Source organism: Manis pentadactyla, chromosome 10, assembly GCF_030020395.1.
Source record: "Manis pentadactyla isolate mManPen7 chromosome 10, mManPen7.hap1, whole genome shotgun sequence".
NCBI classification, from domain to species: Eukaryota; Metazoa; Chordata; class Mammalia; order Pholidota; family Manidae; genus Manis; species Manis pentadactyla.
The window spans coordinates 84,215,245-84,230,272 of NC_080028.1; the positions used below are offsets into that span (position 1 = coordinate 84,215,245).

At 51.7% G+C, this 15,028-nt stretch overlaps 3 protein-coding genes across 4 annotated transcripts in view; 1 reads left to right on the top strand and 2 right to left on the bottom strand.

The window, feature by feature from the left end:
- The window catches only part of BCL7C (BAF chromatin remodeling complex subunit BCL7C), a 39,685-nt gene extending 36,495 nt beyond the window's left edge, over nucleotides 1-3,190 (bottom strand). The window contains exons 1-5 of one of the 2 annotated variants that reach the window (XM_036927239.2): nucleotides 2,948-3,190; nucleotides 2,349-2,427; nucleotides 1,910-2,018; nucleotides 1,655-1,816; nucleotides 120-205 (exon numbers count right to left, since the gene is read on the bottom strand). In XM_036927239.2, the coding sequence (XP_036783134.2) occupies nucleotides 120-205; nucleotides 1,655-1,816; nucleotides 1,910-2,018; nucleotides 2,349-2,427; nucleotides 2,948-3,039 (528 nt within the window). In that variant the 5' untranslated portion in view covers nucleotides 3,040-3,190. The remainder of the gene's footprint in view (nucleotides 1-119; nucleotides 206-1,654; nucleotides 1,817-1,909; nucleotides 2,019-2,348; nucleotides 2,428-2,947) is intronic. The other variant, XM_036927240.2, reaches the window with a different exon arrangement.
- Nucleotides 3,191-5,448: 2,258 nt separating this feature from the next.
- On the top strand, nucleotides 5,449-9,640 carry CTF1 (cardiotrophin 1). The gene is made up of 3 exons (XM_036927289.2): nucleotides 5,449-5,546; nucleotides 6,713-6,828; nucleotides 7,685-9,640. The coding sequence occupies exons 1-3, from the start codon at nucleotides 5,522-5,524 to the stop codon at nucleotides 8,144-8,146; spliced, it is 603 nt and encodes a 200-aa protein (XP_036783184.2). The 5' UTR covers nucleotides 5,449-5,521; the 3' UTR covers nucleotides 8,147-9,640.
- Nucleotides 9,506-11,755, bottom strand: LOC118933223 (cardiotrophin-2; the record flags this gene model as incomplete). The annotated part of the gene is made up of 2 exons (XM_036927290.2): nucleotides 9,506-10,079; nucleotides 11,606-11,755. Coding segments are annotated over 2 exons (609 nt in total), but the record flags the coding sequence as incomplete, so codon positions are not given.
- Between the last annotated feature and the right edge of the window lie 3,273 nt (nucleotides 11,756-15,028).

The window sequence follows — 15,028 nt, forward strand, 5'->3', positions numbered from 1 at the left end:
AGCTGTGTTTGAGGTCTGTTTCCCACCGGCACCTCAGGAGTGCAGCCCCCAAGCCTTGGCTGCCCCAGAGCTCTCATTCCCTCAATGACCCAGGAGTCCAGCCTTCTGGTCTCTCTCACCTCAGCCTCCACCAATTCTGGAACAGGCTCCTCCTTGGTCAGCATTGGGGGTTCATCGGTGCTGCCTGCAGTTATGGCCCCGGGATCTGGAAGGTCAAGTTAACAGACATTCCTGAGCTGCTGCCCTGGGACATGGTACAGACCAGGGGGGATACAAATGCCAATCACATAAGCCCAGGGGCTGAGGGAGCACTCAGGAGGGAGCCAGTAACCTGATTATAACCCAGGAAGAAGACAAGGGAAGGATATTTAGGGGGGATCTTGACAGGTGAGTAGGCTTTGATCAGGTAGACAAATGGGGAGGTAGAGCACATTCAGGCAGAGGGAACATAGAGTAGATTCTGGGGTTGGACTGCCTGGGTTCAAATCCAGACCTTGGGAAAATGACTTAATTTCTCTGGGTCTCAGTTTCCCCATCTGTAAAACAGGGATAATGATAGTAATTACCATATGAGACTGCTATGAGGATTAAATGAGAGAATATAGGTAAAGGCCTTAGCATAGTGTCTGGCACATAGTGAGAACTCAATAAATGCCAATTATTGTTTTTATATTAGTAAAGATATACAAGTACATGGCACAATCTAGACATCCCATAGGCCCAAGTCATGTTGTTCTTGGAAGAGAACAAGAGGTTTCAGGGAATAGTTCACAAAGGGCCAGAGTGCCATGCTGAGGAGTCACAGGCCACAGGGAACCACTGAAGTCCTTGAAGCAGAAAAATGACCCTGTCAAAACTGTGCTTTAAAAGAAGTTGTTCTGGCAGTTGTGTGGAGGCAACTGGAGGAGAGGAGATGCATGAGGAGGCTGGAGCTGGGTGTGGGTGAGAGCTGACAGAATCTGGGGAGGGAGAGGAAAGTAGACACATTTGGAAGGTGGTTCTGACCAAACAGGGGATTAACTATATGGAAGAAAGAGGAGCTGAGGATTCAAGGTGCTGGCCCAGGGTGCTGGTTCACCATCTGTGTGAGCTTGGGCAGCTTACTTAACTTCTCTGGGTTTCAATTTCTTATCCACAAATGGGGATCATAATGCTCAAAGGGTTGTCGTGAGGATTAAATGAAATAAAACATACACAATGCTTAGAAGGGCACCTGGCACAATGGAAGCCCAATAAGTACTACTGTTATTATCACTTGTTATTAATCACTTGTAGGAGTATCACTATTTGCTCCTCAACAAATATTTATTGAGTGCCTACTATATGTCCCCCATTGTTTGAAGGATACAGTAGTGAACAAGATCAATATGAGCCCAACGTTCAGGAAGCTGACATGAGGTGGGAGTGAGGGAGAAACTTAAGTAATAAAAAGTTAAGTGTACATGAAAATCTCAGATGGTGATAACTTATCTACAGACCAGAAGAAGCCAGAGGAATGAGACAGAGTCCCCAGAGGTAGTGTGGTGACTTTCCAAAGGAGTCAGGGAAGGCATCCCTGAGGAGGCAACACAGGATGGGAAGCAGGTGCAGGGGTAAGCTGATGGTTTCAACTTTGGAGAAGACAAGACTCAGAGGAGAGGGCTTCTGGTCCTACCTCTCTCCTGGCCCAGCTGTGGGGGCTGAGCATCCTCTGGGACCCCTTCCGGTGGTCCAGCCGGTGATACAGGGCAGCTGGGCTGGGGAGTGCCTCCAGGGCTGGGCTCAGTGCCCTTTTGCAGGGAACTTTCTGAATGGAAACTCTGGTTACTGTTCTCATCTGTGGAAGCAGAAGCCAAAATAGTTGGACCTTGAAGCCCCTAATCTCTTGCCTCAATCCCCACAGCTCCCAAATCCCAGGATCACTACATACCATTGAGATCAAGCAGGATGAGAGGGCCACCCACTCGGGGACTGGCACCCCTGCCCCGCCGCTCCCGGCCTCGGGATCTCTCTGCCCCAACACCAGCCCTCCGGCGCTCCTGTGGGTTAGAAGGGTAAGGGTCAGAGGCAGACTTCTACTTAGTGTTTGCAAAGTCCCCACTGTACAAATAAGGAAACTGAGGCACAGAGAAATAAAATGCCCTGCATGAGGTGTCACCAGTTGGCACACTGGCTTAGGTCTTGAACTCTGGGTTCCGAATGAAGCAGCAAAAAGGGAGAAGGGGGTGGAGTTGCTAGTAATTTTTAACATCTGTTTGAGTTGCTGCACTTGAGAACTCAGAGTGGGGCCTGGAGGTGGAGCCCTGGGTGGGTAGAGGATTGCCTGAGGTCCCACAGATGCAGGGCCTGGTGTGGGGGAGCTCGCTCACCTCCTCCTGGGGGTCCACCACTGGCACCCACTTGAAGATTCGAAGGGAAGTGTCGCCCACAGTCACCCAGCGCTTCTCCCTGTGGGAGGGTGAGGGACTAAGTCAGAAAGGCCCCACGAGAGGGCCCCCCAGAAGCTGGACACATCTGGGGATACCCGTGAAGGTGGGGTGATGCACAAGGGAGGGGGCAATTTTGCTAATGGGGCATAGTTAGAGGTAGAGAGCCCTGCAGATTCCAGATGGGGGTGCTTCTGGAGACCATAGCTCTGCAGACACCTGGGGTATACATAGGGAGCAAGGCTTAGGACCTGGCTGGGGACCATAGCAATGAAGATCCCAGCCACACTTGCCCGAGGAGTGTCAAAGCTTCAGGGGGCGGGGCATAAATGAGGGCTCCTGCTCTGGGAGGGCACCGCTGGGGAGCACGCTTTGTAGACCCCAGGGTGTAGCCAGAAGGGGGAAAGAGCTCTGCAGATCCAGGGCGCAGCTGAGGTGCACACCTAACACCTGGACACCACAGCTGGCGAAGGGAGGGTAGAAGCATTTGGGAGAGGAGTGGTCCCGCCATGTCCTGTCCCCGGTCCCCAGAAAGCGCTCACCATCTCCGGACCTTCTCGATGGTCGCCATCACCTTCTTGATGTCATCCTTGGCCCGGCTCCGGGTCTCAGCCCGCACGGTCCGGCCGGCCATGCTGGCGGGTTGGGGCCAAGGCCGAGCCCGCAGCTGGACCGCCTCCCGTCCGGCGGGCTCAGGCTTGGCGCCAGAACCGGGCGCCTCTCACTGGGCCTGCCGTCCCTCCAGGAGTTAGCCGCGCCCTCCCTAGCTCCCCAACTCCTCCGCAAGTCCCCGCCCCGCTTCCTGCCGCCGAGCCCCGCCCCGGCCCGTCCTGGAGCGGCCGGGAGGCGCGGACAGCCAGAGCCCAGGCCTGCACGCCGGCCGGCCCCGCCCCGCCCGGGACCGCCCTCTCGGGGAGCCCGGACGCGCAGCGCCCCCTGCCCGCTGCCGCGAGTGAGGGTTGGGGCAGCTCCACCACTGGACGCGCGACGCTGGGCGGAGATGGTGCGTTCAGACCACGTGCGCTCTGGGAGCGCGAGAGTGTCCGTGTCCCTGCGTGCGTCCGCTGCGCGTGGCGGTCCCTGGGATGCTGTGTGGAGGGAGTGTGTGTCCACCCTCGCCGAGCTGGCTGCTTCTGTCCTAGTCTTCTTTCAGCCAGACATGCATTCGGTTGTCTATTAGCCGAATGCCAATTGCGTGCCCGACGCTGCAAATAGGAGAGTGAGTCTCCACCCATCAGAATGACTAAAATGAGAATGACGGGCCATAGCAAGTGTAAGCAAAGTAGAGCAACTGGACCTCTCATATTTCTGGGGGAGTGTAAATAGGTAGAGATGAAGACCAAAAAACTGTACTGGAATGTTCATAACACTATTCATAATAGCGTCAAACAGGAAAACAACCCAGCAAGTGGAGAGTGAAAAATGAATTGCAGCCTATTCACACCATGGACACAGCAAGGAGAGTGATGTCTTGCTACACCCAACAACCGCTACAAGTCCCATGAAAGAAGTCAGATACAACAGTACACACTGCATGATTCCATTTATATGAAGTTCAAAATAGACAAAACAAATTTATTATGTGGGACCTCAAGATAGTGGTCGCCCTTAAGACTGGAAGGAGCTAGGAGGGCTCTGGACACCAGATATTCAATCTGGTGTTGTTTCCCTGGGCATATTTATTCCGAAAATTCACCGAGCTGTACACTTATGATGTATGCATTTTTCCTATGTATCTTATAGTTCACTGAAGTTTTACTTAAAATGAGTGTGGCTTGATTTTATTTGAGGCTGTTTGCCAGCAGATATGTCCAAATTTATGTTACTATGTGTGTCTGTTTTTCAACGGTGTGGCTATGGTGTCTATGTTGTGGTGTGACTATGCCAGAGAGGTTAAGATATAGGAGGGTGAGTATGACCACATTTCAGGAGCCAAAGTGCTGGGGTAAAATCCCCACTCTGCTTGTCCAGTGACCTTGGACGAGTCACTTATCTCTATTTCCTCAACTACAACATAGAAGAAAGTTAAGATGTCTATAGCTCTTAGTGCAATGCCTTGCACATAGTAAATGCCCAATAAATATTCGCTGTTAATAAGTGGTGATTGTGGCTCCTACCAATAGCAGAGTTTCAACTGCACCTGCTGTGCCTTTCATCCTACATTCTTGCAGTTGTCGGCTCATGGTAATATTCTCACAAACATATATGCCTCCTTCCCGGTGCCTTTACTCACAAATTCTGCTGTGGATGGTCTTCCCTATCAGATTGTGAGCTCCTCAGGGAGCCAGAGACCAAGTACAGATGGGATCGTCTCTAGATCCCAGAGCCCAGGACAGAGTGAGTGCCTGGGAACCGTTTGTGGGGATAAGTAAATGTATACAGTATTTTCAGCATTTGCACCACGTCAGTGGGGTAGACGTGTGGATGTGACCCCCTCTGAAGCTTGTTCCGGTGTGATAATGAAGTCTGTAAGCAGTAGATGCAGATGTGTCAGAGGGGTTCCCTTACTGGGTCTGGTACTGTGAGGTGAGGTTGGCTATCTGTTCCTGTCCTAATATCTGTGACACTGAAAGCGGGAGCAAAAAGTATCTAAGATAGGCCAGGAGGTGTTTGTCTGGGCAGGTGTGGCTCCAGCCTGAGGGCTCCCATTGTGGTGTCTCGAATGCCCGGGTCCCGCACCCCAGCCAAGAAGGAGGGCCAGCACTTTCCTGTCCTGCCAGCTGCACCCTCTCTTATATCCCTATCCCCGTTTTCTCCAAAAAGCAGCTCGGGCGCCTAGCCTTGCTCCAGGTGGAGCCTGGGCCTCCTCCTCCTGGCGGGACGCAGGACTGCCTCCTAGTCTCCGGCATCCCCACCCTCGAGGTCCCTAGTCCACCTTGCTCACAAACTATCGCCCCCGTCAGGCCCCTTTCCCAAAGAGGCCGCGAAGCAAGGAGCTAGCTGAGCAGGGCCAAGGAATCCTGCCTGGGGCGCGGAGCGGGGAGGCGGGGCGAGGGGAATTGTTTGGGGTCTGAGCCTTGATTGGCTGCGCCCGGGCCACGCCCCTACCCCATTCCCCCTGCTCCCCACCTTCGGAAGGGGGGCATGGAGGCAACCGGGATCTGCCTGGGGCCAGCATGAGCCTGAGGGAGGGAAGTCTGGGTAAGGGCCTGAAGGTCTGGATGCTGGGTGTCCGAGGGGAGCAGGGGTCAGAAGGGCTGGAGGCTGGGTCTGGGTCCCCGCTATCCCCGAGGCCAGGAAGGGAGCGGCCTGAGCCGGGAAGCGGAGGGCCCCGGTGTCAGGTAACGAGCGAGTGCGCTGTGGGTGAGCTGTGGGAAGGGGAAATGCCAGAGTTTAGAGGCCGAGGGCTGTGCATTCAGGTACTTGGGCTCGGGGGTTAGATCACCAGTTCGAGTACACCCTGGGGTTGGACTGGGGTCGTGGCTGGGGCTTGACGTTTGGATCCTCTGAGTATTGGGAAAGAATCAGAGATGGGGTCAGAGGGAGAGTAAGAGTTAGGAGAGGAAGTCTTTGGGCCACAGGAGCCAGTCACTGACAACAGGAGGCGAAAACCGAGGCTGTTAAAAGCTAGGGACAGGCGGTGGGAAACTCAGGCGGGGGGCGGGGCTGGAGTTACCGCGCCAGACTACACTCCCCAGCATGCCCCGGGCTCGCGCGCTGGGCATCTCGAGAAATGTAGCTGTCCGCTAGAGGCACCGCCCTCTAAACTTGTGCTCGGGAAGGCCGATCGCTGGATCGTTCCCAGCCCTACGCTTTGCAGAGGAGGTCCATCGGAGGAAATGGGACGTTGGTCTTCCAGTTCATAAAATGGGCTTAAAGGCACATTCTGATTTGAAGTCCTGTGTTTCAGTGAATAATGAATTCCACCAACAATCACTGAGGTACAGAGATATGTGAGCCCCACCTTCAAAGGGCTCCCAAACTGAGGCAGATTTCACACAGATAAAAGAGCCATTAAAAGAACTACTTGGAAGTATGAATAAATGGCTTTAAGGAGAAGGAAGAAGTTCATTTAAAGGAGGGGTGAATCCGGAGGCTGCACTGAGAAGGCAGTATTTTAATTTGGCTTTAATAAGATTTCAACAGTGATTCGGGGACAGAGAACATTTCAGGTAGAACAACCATTTGGCAAATGTCGGGTGCCTCATTATACCTCGGTTGGAATTGGGCAGAGCCGGCCTGTCTACAGGTCGGAGAATTCAAAGCAGAGCTTCTGAGTTCAGGAAGGAAGAGCCAGGCTGGAAGTAGTCAAGAAATACGGGGTTGGGCTGCCACCCTTCATTCTGCTCCTCTTTTCCCACCGGAAGACCCACAGGCTGACTCTTCAATCTCATCTGTTCCCCACCTGGAGGCCAAGATCCGTCAAACACACAGTCTTGCCCACCTCCTTACCAAATATGCTGAGCAGCTGCTCCAGGAATATGTGAGTGGGGTTGGGGGTAGAGGTACCAGGGACCTGGGGAATAGGGAAGGACAGGTCATAGGGTCCTTGACCAACCATTTTCTTAACCTCATTTCCCAGCTATGGAAATTGGCCACACAGCAAATTCAGGAGGATCCTTTCTGTGCCCCAAATGCCCCTCCGACCGTCCGCCTCAGCTTGGAGATTCCCTCCTTGGTGCTTTAAGACAGGCATTCTGAGAGTGTGAAGAGAACTCTGGTCTGGAAGTCAGGAAACCTGGGGTCTAGGCTCTGTATAATATTATCATCCTACCTCTATGGACCTTGGTCTTCCCAACTGTAAAAGGAGACACTGAACAAGATGAGCTGTGAACTGTTCTACCTACGCTATGGAGAGAGGCCAAAACCAGGTTTCAAGCTGGAACAAAAATTCCATCCCCAGAGGGGGCTTTGACAGAGGGGACTCTGCCAACATATTTGGTTTTCCTGCCCAAGGAAAGAAGGGATTTCCCCAAGTTGATCTGGTGTAGTGGAAGGAGGGTATAGTTTTGAATATGAGGACTGTAGGCCTGCCAACTTGCTGTGACCTTGATAACATTAAAATGATAATGATAACATTAAAATGTTATTAAATGACTTTAATGATAACATTAAAAATAATTATGTAACTTTTATGACGGAGGGTGGTAGGACCACAAAGCTAGTTCTATTATCCTACCACGCACTGTTTGTTTTGTGTTATCTCAAACACAGCATCTCTGTTAAAAGGAATGTCTCTTTTGCAAGATGAGGAAACTGAGGCCCGGAAAGGGTAGGTGGAGTCACTGCCCCCTACGCCGTCGCTCCTCCGGGAGCCCCTGACGGCCATGTCTCCGCAGGTGCAGCACCAGGGAGACCCCTTCGGGCTGCCAGGCTTCGCGCCACAGCGGTTGCCCGTAGCCGGCCTGAGCGCCCCGGCATCGGGCCACGCGAGCCTGCCCGCGCAGGAACGGCTGCGGCTTGACGCGGCGGCGCTGGCTGAGCTGTCGCCGCTGCTGGACCTTGTGCGCCGCCGCCAGGCCGAGCTGAACCCGCGCGCAGCGTGCCTGCTGCGGCGCCTGAAGGACGCGGCGCTCCAGGCCCGGGCCCTAGGCGCCGCAGTTGAGGACGTGCTGTCCGCGCAGGGCTCCGAGACCCGAGGGCCCCGGCCCGAGCCCGCCGCCGCCGCCGCTGCTCCAGCCGCCGCCGCCGGCGTGTTCCCGGCCAAGGTGCTCGGGCTCCGCGTGTGCGGCCTCTACCGCGACTGGGTGAGCCGAACCGAGGGCGACCTGGGCCAGCTGGTGCCCGGGGGCCCAGGCTGAGCGCGGGCGCAGAAAGCAGCTCGCTGTCACCTCTAGAGTCTCTCTCCATCTCTATCAGTGTCTGATGTGCTCGGACTGTCTCCATCCTGTCTGTCTGCCTTCTCTATTTGCTTTTTTGTGCTCTCTGTCTCTCTCTCGGTACCTCCTTGTCTCGGTATGTGATTTGCCATGTCCATCATTTTCCTGCCCTGTCCCCCACCTCCCACTTTTTCCCCATCGCTTGGCCCTCCCTCCATTACTCATCTCTGGGGTCTTTTTGTCTCTCTTTTTCTCCATCTCTTGTCTCCCCGTTGGCCCCATGTGAGCATGTGTACATCTCAGCTTCATCTGAAGGAGGGGACACTTCCTTGCTGTTTCCCTGTCCCTCTCTCTGACCTTTCCTGGGCAGGGATGTGCCTCTGACCCGTGGTGGGAAGGCTACTCCAGACAGATTTAAGCCACCTCCCCCCAGGGTCACTCCCTGGGCTGCCCTCCCCACCATCCCATCCCTTTGGGCCCTGCCCCCCTTTCCCTTTGATGTCCTTCCTCTCCTTCACCTCCCTCTGCCCTATCCCTGCACATCCCCTCCCCCAGGTCTGTGGAGAGAAAAAAATCAACACGTTTAAGAGTTTTATTTCTGAGAATAAATTAATTTTTTGTAAATAAAATGTTTAATAATAACAAAAAAAACGCTAAAGTTATCAGCATATGGACGTTGAAAATGGGGAGACACCTTTGAGAAGAATAAGATTCTTGGGTTGCATCCTGGTCCCCCAGACATAACCACATGCCACAGTATTAATAGGAAATTCATGACAGCCCCAGGCCAGGGATGCAATCTGTCAACCCAGAACAGGAAATGGATGTGTCCTAAGCAGGAAACAGATGTGACATGAGTCCTTAGTTTTCAAGAACTGGATTTCCATTAATCGGGAAGTTAAGTAAGCCCCATTAAGATGGGAAGTTGGAACAGTGATCACAGTCAGGGAGGTAGACTAGGGGAAGAAATGAACTCCAGCAAGAAGGGAGTCCTAACTGCTCAGAAAGTCCTAATCTTCATATAGGAAGCAAGGTAGACCAGAGACAAGAAGGCAGCCCCTGGGCCTCCCCAAAATTACAGAAAGGGGAAAGTCTCCAGGAGGGCTCAGGAAAGAGACCAACTGTCCTTTCCTTGCAGAGTGGGAAGGGAAGACTCTTAAAGAGGCACTTCTTGCCACCCAGGAAATAGGCAACCAGTACCACTGGATTGGGAATCCATGAAGTAATATCCATAGGGTCCCACCCAGATTTGGAAGGGAGGCTGTAGGACCTAGGCAGGAAGGCCCAGGCAATAGGAACTTGGGGCCTTGTTTCTAGGAAATATTCCCAAATACATGGCACATAAGCCCTGTCTGCTAGACAAGATTTATCTCCTTTCTAGCCAAGCATCAAGGCACAGAAGAGTCCACTGTGAAAGAAGAGATTTTGTAGCTTCTGATAGGAAATCCCACCACCTCTATCCAGGGTATTTGACCTTGAGCAAAGCCAAGTCCCTCACAGCTCGGTCTGTCCAGTGGCCATATTCCCGGGCCACTATATAGCCTCGACATTTCCTTTCGAAGGCTGAGGCCCCAAAGGGGACAAGCCCAAGAGTGTCCTCTTCAGGGGGGACGGGCAGGCCCAGAGCAGTCATGATGGTAGCCATGTTGCCCAGCAGACCTTGGGCCCTGAGTCTTGCAGCCCCAAGCTGAGCCAGCAGGATAGGACTGCCAGGGTTCAGATCTCTCTGGTCGTCCCCCACGAGCTGTAGGTGCTGGGTCAAGGCCAGGAAGGCCTCCTGAGAATGGCTCAGCCGCTCCCCATCATCCAAGGCATGCCAGGTCTTGAAGGAGATGGCAGCAGAAGGCAGGCCGCTGAGCTGGAGCTCAGGGGCTGAGAAGCCAGGGTCACTAAAGGGGCTGCCCTGGTACTGGAGCTGCATGAGGGACAGAGACAGACAGGAGTGAGGAGACCAAAGGAGTGCTCTGGGGCTCCCTGAACTTCACATCTGCCTTCTATGAGACTAGCATCTTCCCAGGGAGCATTGCCTCTCACTACCTCTCAGAAAATTGGTGGGATGTGCTAGCACAGAGCCTGGGCTCTGTTAGGTTCCAATTTAGATTCTTCCAAGTACAAGTTGTACAACTTTGATTCACAGCTTTAATAATTCCCATGTGGCAGTATTATCGTGAAGATGATAAGAAGTAATATACATAAAGCATTTAGCACAGTACCTAACATATAATAAGGGCATGATAAGCCACTGTTAATTAATATATTTATATTAATATGATGTACACTGATATCATGACCTATAAATCATCTATTATAATATTCTCAATCTATATTGTCAATGTCATTATAGCCCTATACATTTCTATTTTATTTACAGCATTTAGTTGTTTATGTTTGTTAATTTTATTATAATCATTAATAAATAATTGTTAATATTATTAAATTTAGCTTAGCCTTCTCCATTAAAGTTCTTGCCTCTGTAGACCTCGAGCCATAGAATCTTAGTGCACACTGATAAAGCCCCTAATTGGTAGATCACCTAATCCTAGATCCCCATTTTACAGGTGGAGAAGGCTCAGGGTGCCCACAGCCACCCCTGGAACAATGGTAGATAGGGGACTGGAAACTAGATTTTACTAACTTCACAAGGGTCTGGAATATACTTCATTGGAAGAGTCAAACCCTGGGACCACCAGGGGTAGGACATGTAACCTGGGGAAGAAGACAGGCCTAAGATGGGGTCAGCGGCCAGGAGCTTTGGTCAACAGGATCCCTGTGCCTGTTTTAGACACATTCATATCCAAAATTTTAACAAGCACTGCATGGCTCAACCAGAAAACATCTGGGTCAGACCCAGTCACAGGCTGCCAGTCTGAACTTCTAGACAGTTGGTAGTGGGGGGGGGGGCATTGGCATCTAATGCCACAGACCTGCTTTAAAATCCTGTCACTGCCAGTTATTAGCTATGTGACCTCTGGCAAATTATTCACCCTCTCTAAGACTCAGTTAACTTATCAGTAAAATAGATTATACTTCCATCTCAGAACTGTTTGAGGAGTCAGTAAGGTAATGGGATAGAGTACCCAGCATGGCACAAGGCTCAACTAGGCAAACAGCACGATGTGATTGTAGAAATAATCAGAACCCTGTAAAGCCCTTCCCTTTACAAGCTTCCTTTCAATCTTGCAACTGTTCTGAGAGGTCAGCAAAGGCAGAATCACCATTTTGTTTTGCAGATAAAGAAGCTGAGACCGAGAGAGAAGGAATGACTTTGTCCAAGGTCACTAGCTGTCAATGACAGCATTCTGTGGCTGTATCTCTAGTAGACAGTGCCCCTGGACCCTTAGACCCATTGGAAGAGTCTTCTCCTGGCCTTGCTCTGCTTCCCCTACCCAGGGCAGGGCCAGGAGGGCAGGTCCCTCTCCCTTCATGCCCAGTGTCGCTCACGTAAGTCTGGAGCAGTATAGATGTATTCTTCTGCATGTAGAGGGCCAGGCTGTAGGCTTGATTGATGGGCTCAACTGGGGAGATGGGGGCCCCTGGACTGAGGGGTGGCAGCAGAAGGGTCAGCAGGCAGAGGGGGGCTGACAGAAGAAATCAGAGGTGAGCACCGAGTCCCTGACTCCACCTGCTTATTCATTCATTCTTCAAAACAACTCCTCAAATGGGTGCAGCCCTTATGACTTATAACAATCTGTGTATCCAAGTCAGGGTAGAATCATCCTATAAAGAGATTATTTCCAGCCCAGAACATTACCCTGAACTCCAGACCCATGTATTCAACTTCCTGCTTGACATTTTCCCTTGGATTTCAACAAGCAACTCAAACTTGAAATATCCAATACTCAGCTCTGTATCTCCACCCCTACCCACCTCCCCAAGTCTTCCCATCTCAGGTTATAGCACTTCCAGTCCTCCAGTTGCTCAGGTCAAAACCCTGGGGCCCTCTTTGATACCATCTCTCTTTCTCTGTACATTCAGCCCTACAGCAAATCCTGTGGACTCTGTCCTTAAAACATAATCAGTTCAGGTCTCTGTTTTTTGATCTGAGTGCTTATGACAAGGATATGTTCACTTCATGAAAATTCATTGAGCTGTTCACTTATGACTTGTGCAGTTTTCTATAATTTGTTATTTTCGGTGAAAAATCTTAAATGATGAAAAGATATATCCATAATCTAACTACTTCTCCTCTCCTTCCACTGCTACCACCAGCATGTCTCCCCAGACTATTACAGTCACCTCCCCACTGGTCTCTGCTCCCACCCTTGCCTTCCCTCTCCCCTCCACAACGCCCCATATCCAAGGTCCCTCCTCTGTCCGAAACCTCCTGTGGCTCCCACCTCACCCAGTGAAACCAAAGTCCTCCATGTGGCCTAGAAGTCCTGTGCCTCTGCACTGGCCTCCTTTCTGTTCTGCAGCCTTTCCCACTCAGGCCTTGCCCCTTGCTGGGCCCTGCCAGAACTACCCTCCAAACCTTTCCAAGGCTTGGCTTCTTCAGATAAGCTGTCCTGACAGCATATGAGAAGCCCTTCCCTCTCCCTGATTTAGTCTTCAGAGCCTTGCTCTTTGAAGCTACCTGATTTATTTGTCTACTTGCTTGTCATTGTCTCTTCCCTTAGAATGTTGGCTCCAGGAAAGAGGAAACCTCACCTGGTTCATTCACTGCTGGTTCCCCAGCACCTAGCACAGAGCTTAAATACTTGTTGAGTGAATTAATGCTTCCATGAACATCCTTACCCTGACCTTTTCGGGCACTGTTGAAAGTGGAAATATCTGGATTGGAGGCTATGCTCATTTTAAATGTGAGTAAATCTGACAAATTGTCTTCTTAAGGTCAGGCCCAGTTTGTGTTTCGACCAACAGTGTGAGGCTCAGAGAGGAGGGAAATTACCTAAGGTCACCAGCAGGAAGAGATGGAGATGAGAAGCAAAGCAGAATGGACTTCTTTGTGCCCCTTTTCACATTCCTGAGTTCTCAGAAGTTCAGAACTTAAAGGCTGAAAGTGAAGGCCCATTCATTCATTCATTCAACAAACTTGAATCCTTGCACTCACCTTCTTTCACACTGGCATTATAAATTACTTACTAATTATGTGTTTTGTCTTTCTGCAGAATGAAATCTCCATGAGACCGTAGATTTTTGTCTGTTCACTGCTGTATCCCCAAATGCTTAGAATACTATCTAGCACATAATAGGCACTCAATAAATATTTCTTCAATTAATGAATGAAAGATGAATGCAGTCATCTGTGTGTAAGGATTTAGTTTCCCAGCATATACAAAGATAGCCAGGCACATGAGTTCAGTGGGCCAGCGGTCTCAGGCAGTACTCCACCTACCCACCCTCAGTCTTGGTCCTGGTACCCAGTTCTCCCTCACTCACCCAGCAGACAGCTCATGCTCTTTCCTTGGCTCTTTCCTCTCTGAAGTCTCTAGGTTGTTCTAGGGCACCTGTCTTTCTGCCCCTCAGGTAGCTTTATAGCTGGGGCTGAGCCCTGGGGCCGCCCAGGAGGGAGGGAAGAAGTCACACCCTGGGCTGGGGGGACAGGTGCAGAAGCCCCAGAAACAGGGAATAGGCAGGGAAAGGGACACTGAGGTGACACCTTAGTCCCCACAGCCCCCAAAGTCGACCTTAAACCCTAGTTGCTGGGAGGGAGGGGGCAAGGGCGGGGAGGGGATTATAGGGGGACAAAGGGGCCGCCCTGCTCCCTGCTGCTCTGCACGTCCTGGGATCCAGTTTCCTGTGAGGAGGCGGCCCCCTGCTCCGCCCCATGGGGACCCGGGCATTGGGCCTTGGCTTCCAAGGAGTTTGGAAAAGAGACAGGAGGGGTGGCATGTGAGTGACATCACCCAAACCCAGGTGCACCCTTAGACACAGGAGCATGAGCATGTCTGCACACATGTTGGCACGTGGGCACACACATGCCAGACGTGCACACACTTAAATACATTCATTCATTCAAGTGTACATTGGCACCTACTGTGTGCTGGTCCCTGTTCCAGGTGCTGGGATAGAGCAGGAAATAAATCAGACAGAAATCCATGCCCTCATGGAGATGACTTTCTAACAGACATGCTTACACACGTGTTGTAGCACACACACATCAGACCTACACATGTTAGAGAAAGCCAGACAGAGCAGACACACATATACATGGGGTGTGCATGCGTCATGGCCACAGTGCATGCACACAGACATGAGTGCAGCCAGGGGTTAGGAGATCTAGCCATGTCTCAGTCTTGCTATCCTGGGAGATCTTGGGCTGGTGGTTGCCCTCTGCCCAAGCACAGCACACACAGACATACACAGACAACACTCTCTCAGTTGAACCTGCTGCCCGGGGAAGCCTTGTGGCAGATTGGGAGGGCAGGGAGACAGGTACTGGGTTCTGGACCCTCTCCAGAGCTCCCTCTGTATCTCCATAGGGGAGCAGTGTTCCCCAAGTCTCAGCCCCTGTTCATCGGCTGCATCAGAGAGTGGTCAGTCACACCCCCACCCTGTTTCCTTCCTTTTTGGGGTGGAATACTCTCCTCCCTCCTGCCCTGTTTGGGGCTGGTGTGGAGGGAGGAGGCCCACCCCTTCCCATGAAAGCAGGAGATACATTGTTCATTCATTCACCCATGTATACATTCAATCAGCAGATACTGACGGAGCACCTACCTGGGGGCTGGCTCCGGGATAAATAATAAGGCTGGTCAGGTCCCTTCATCCCAGGTGTGGTCTAGTCGGGCAGACCACCAAACATGCGACCTGATACCGAACTGCATTTCCTAAAGCAGTGAGGTGTGAGAATAAGCCAAAATAGGTTGATATGATTAGCTGGGGATGGAAGAGACTCAGATAAGGAGCCTGAGGAGGCCCAGAGAG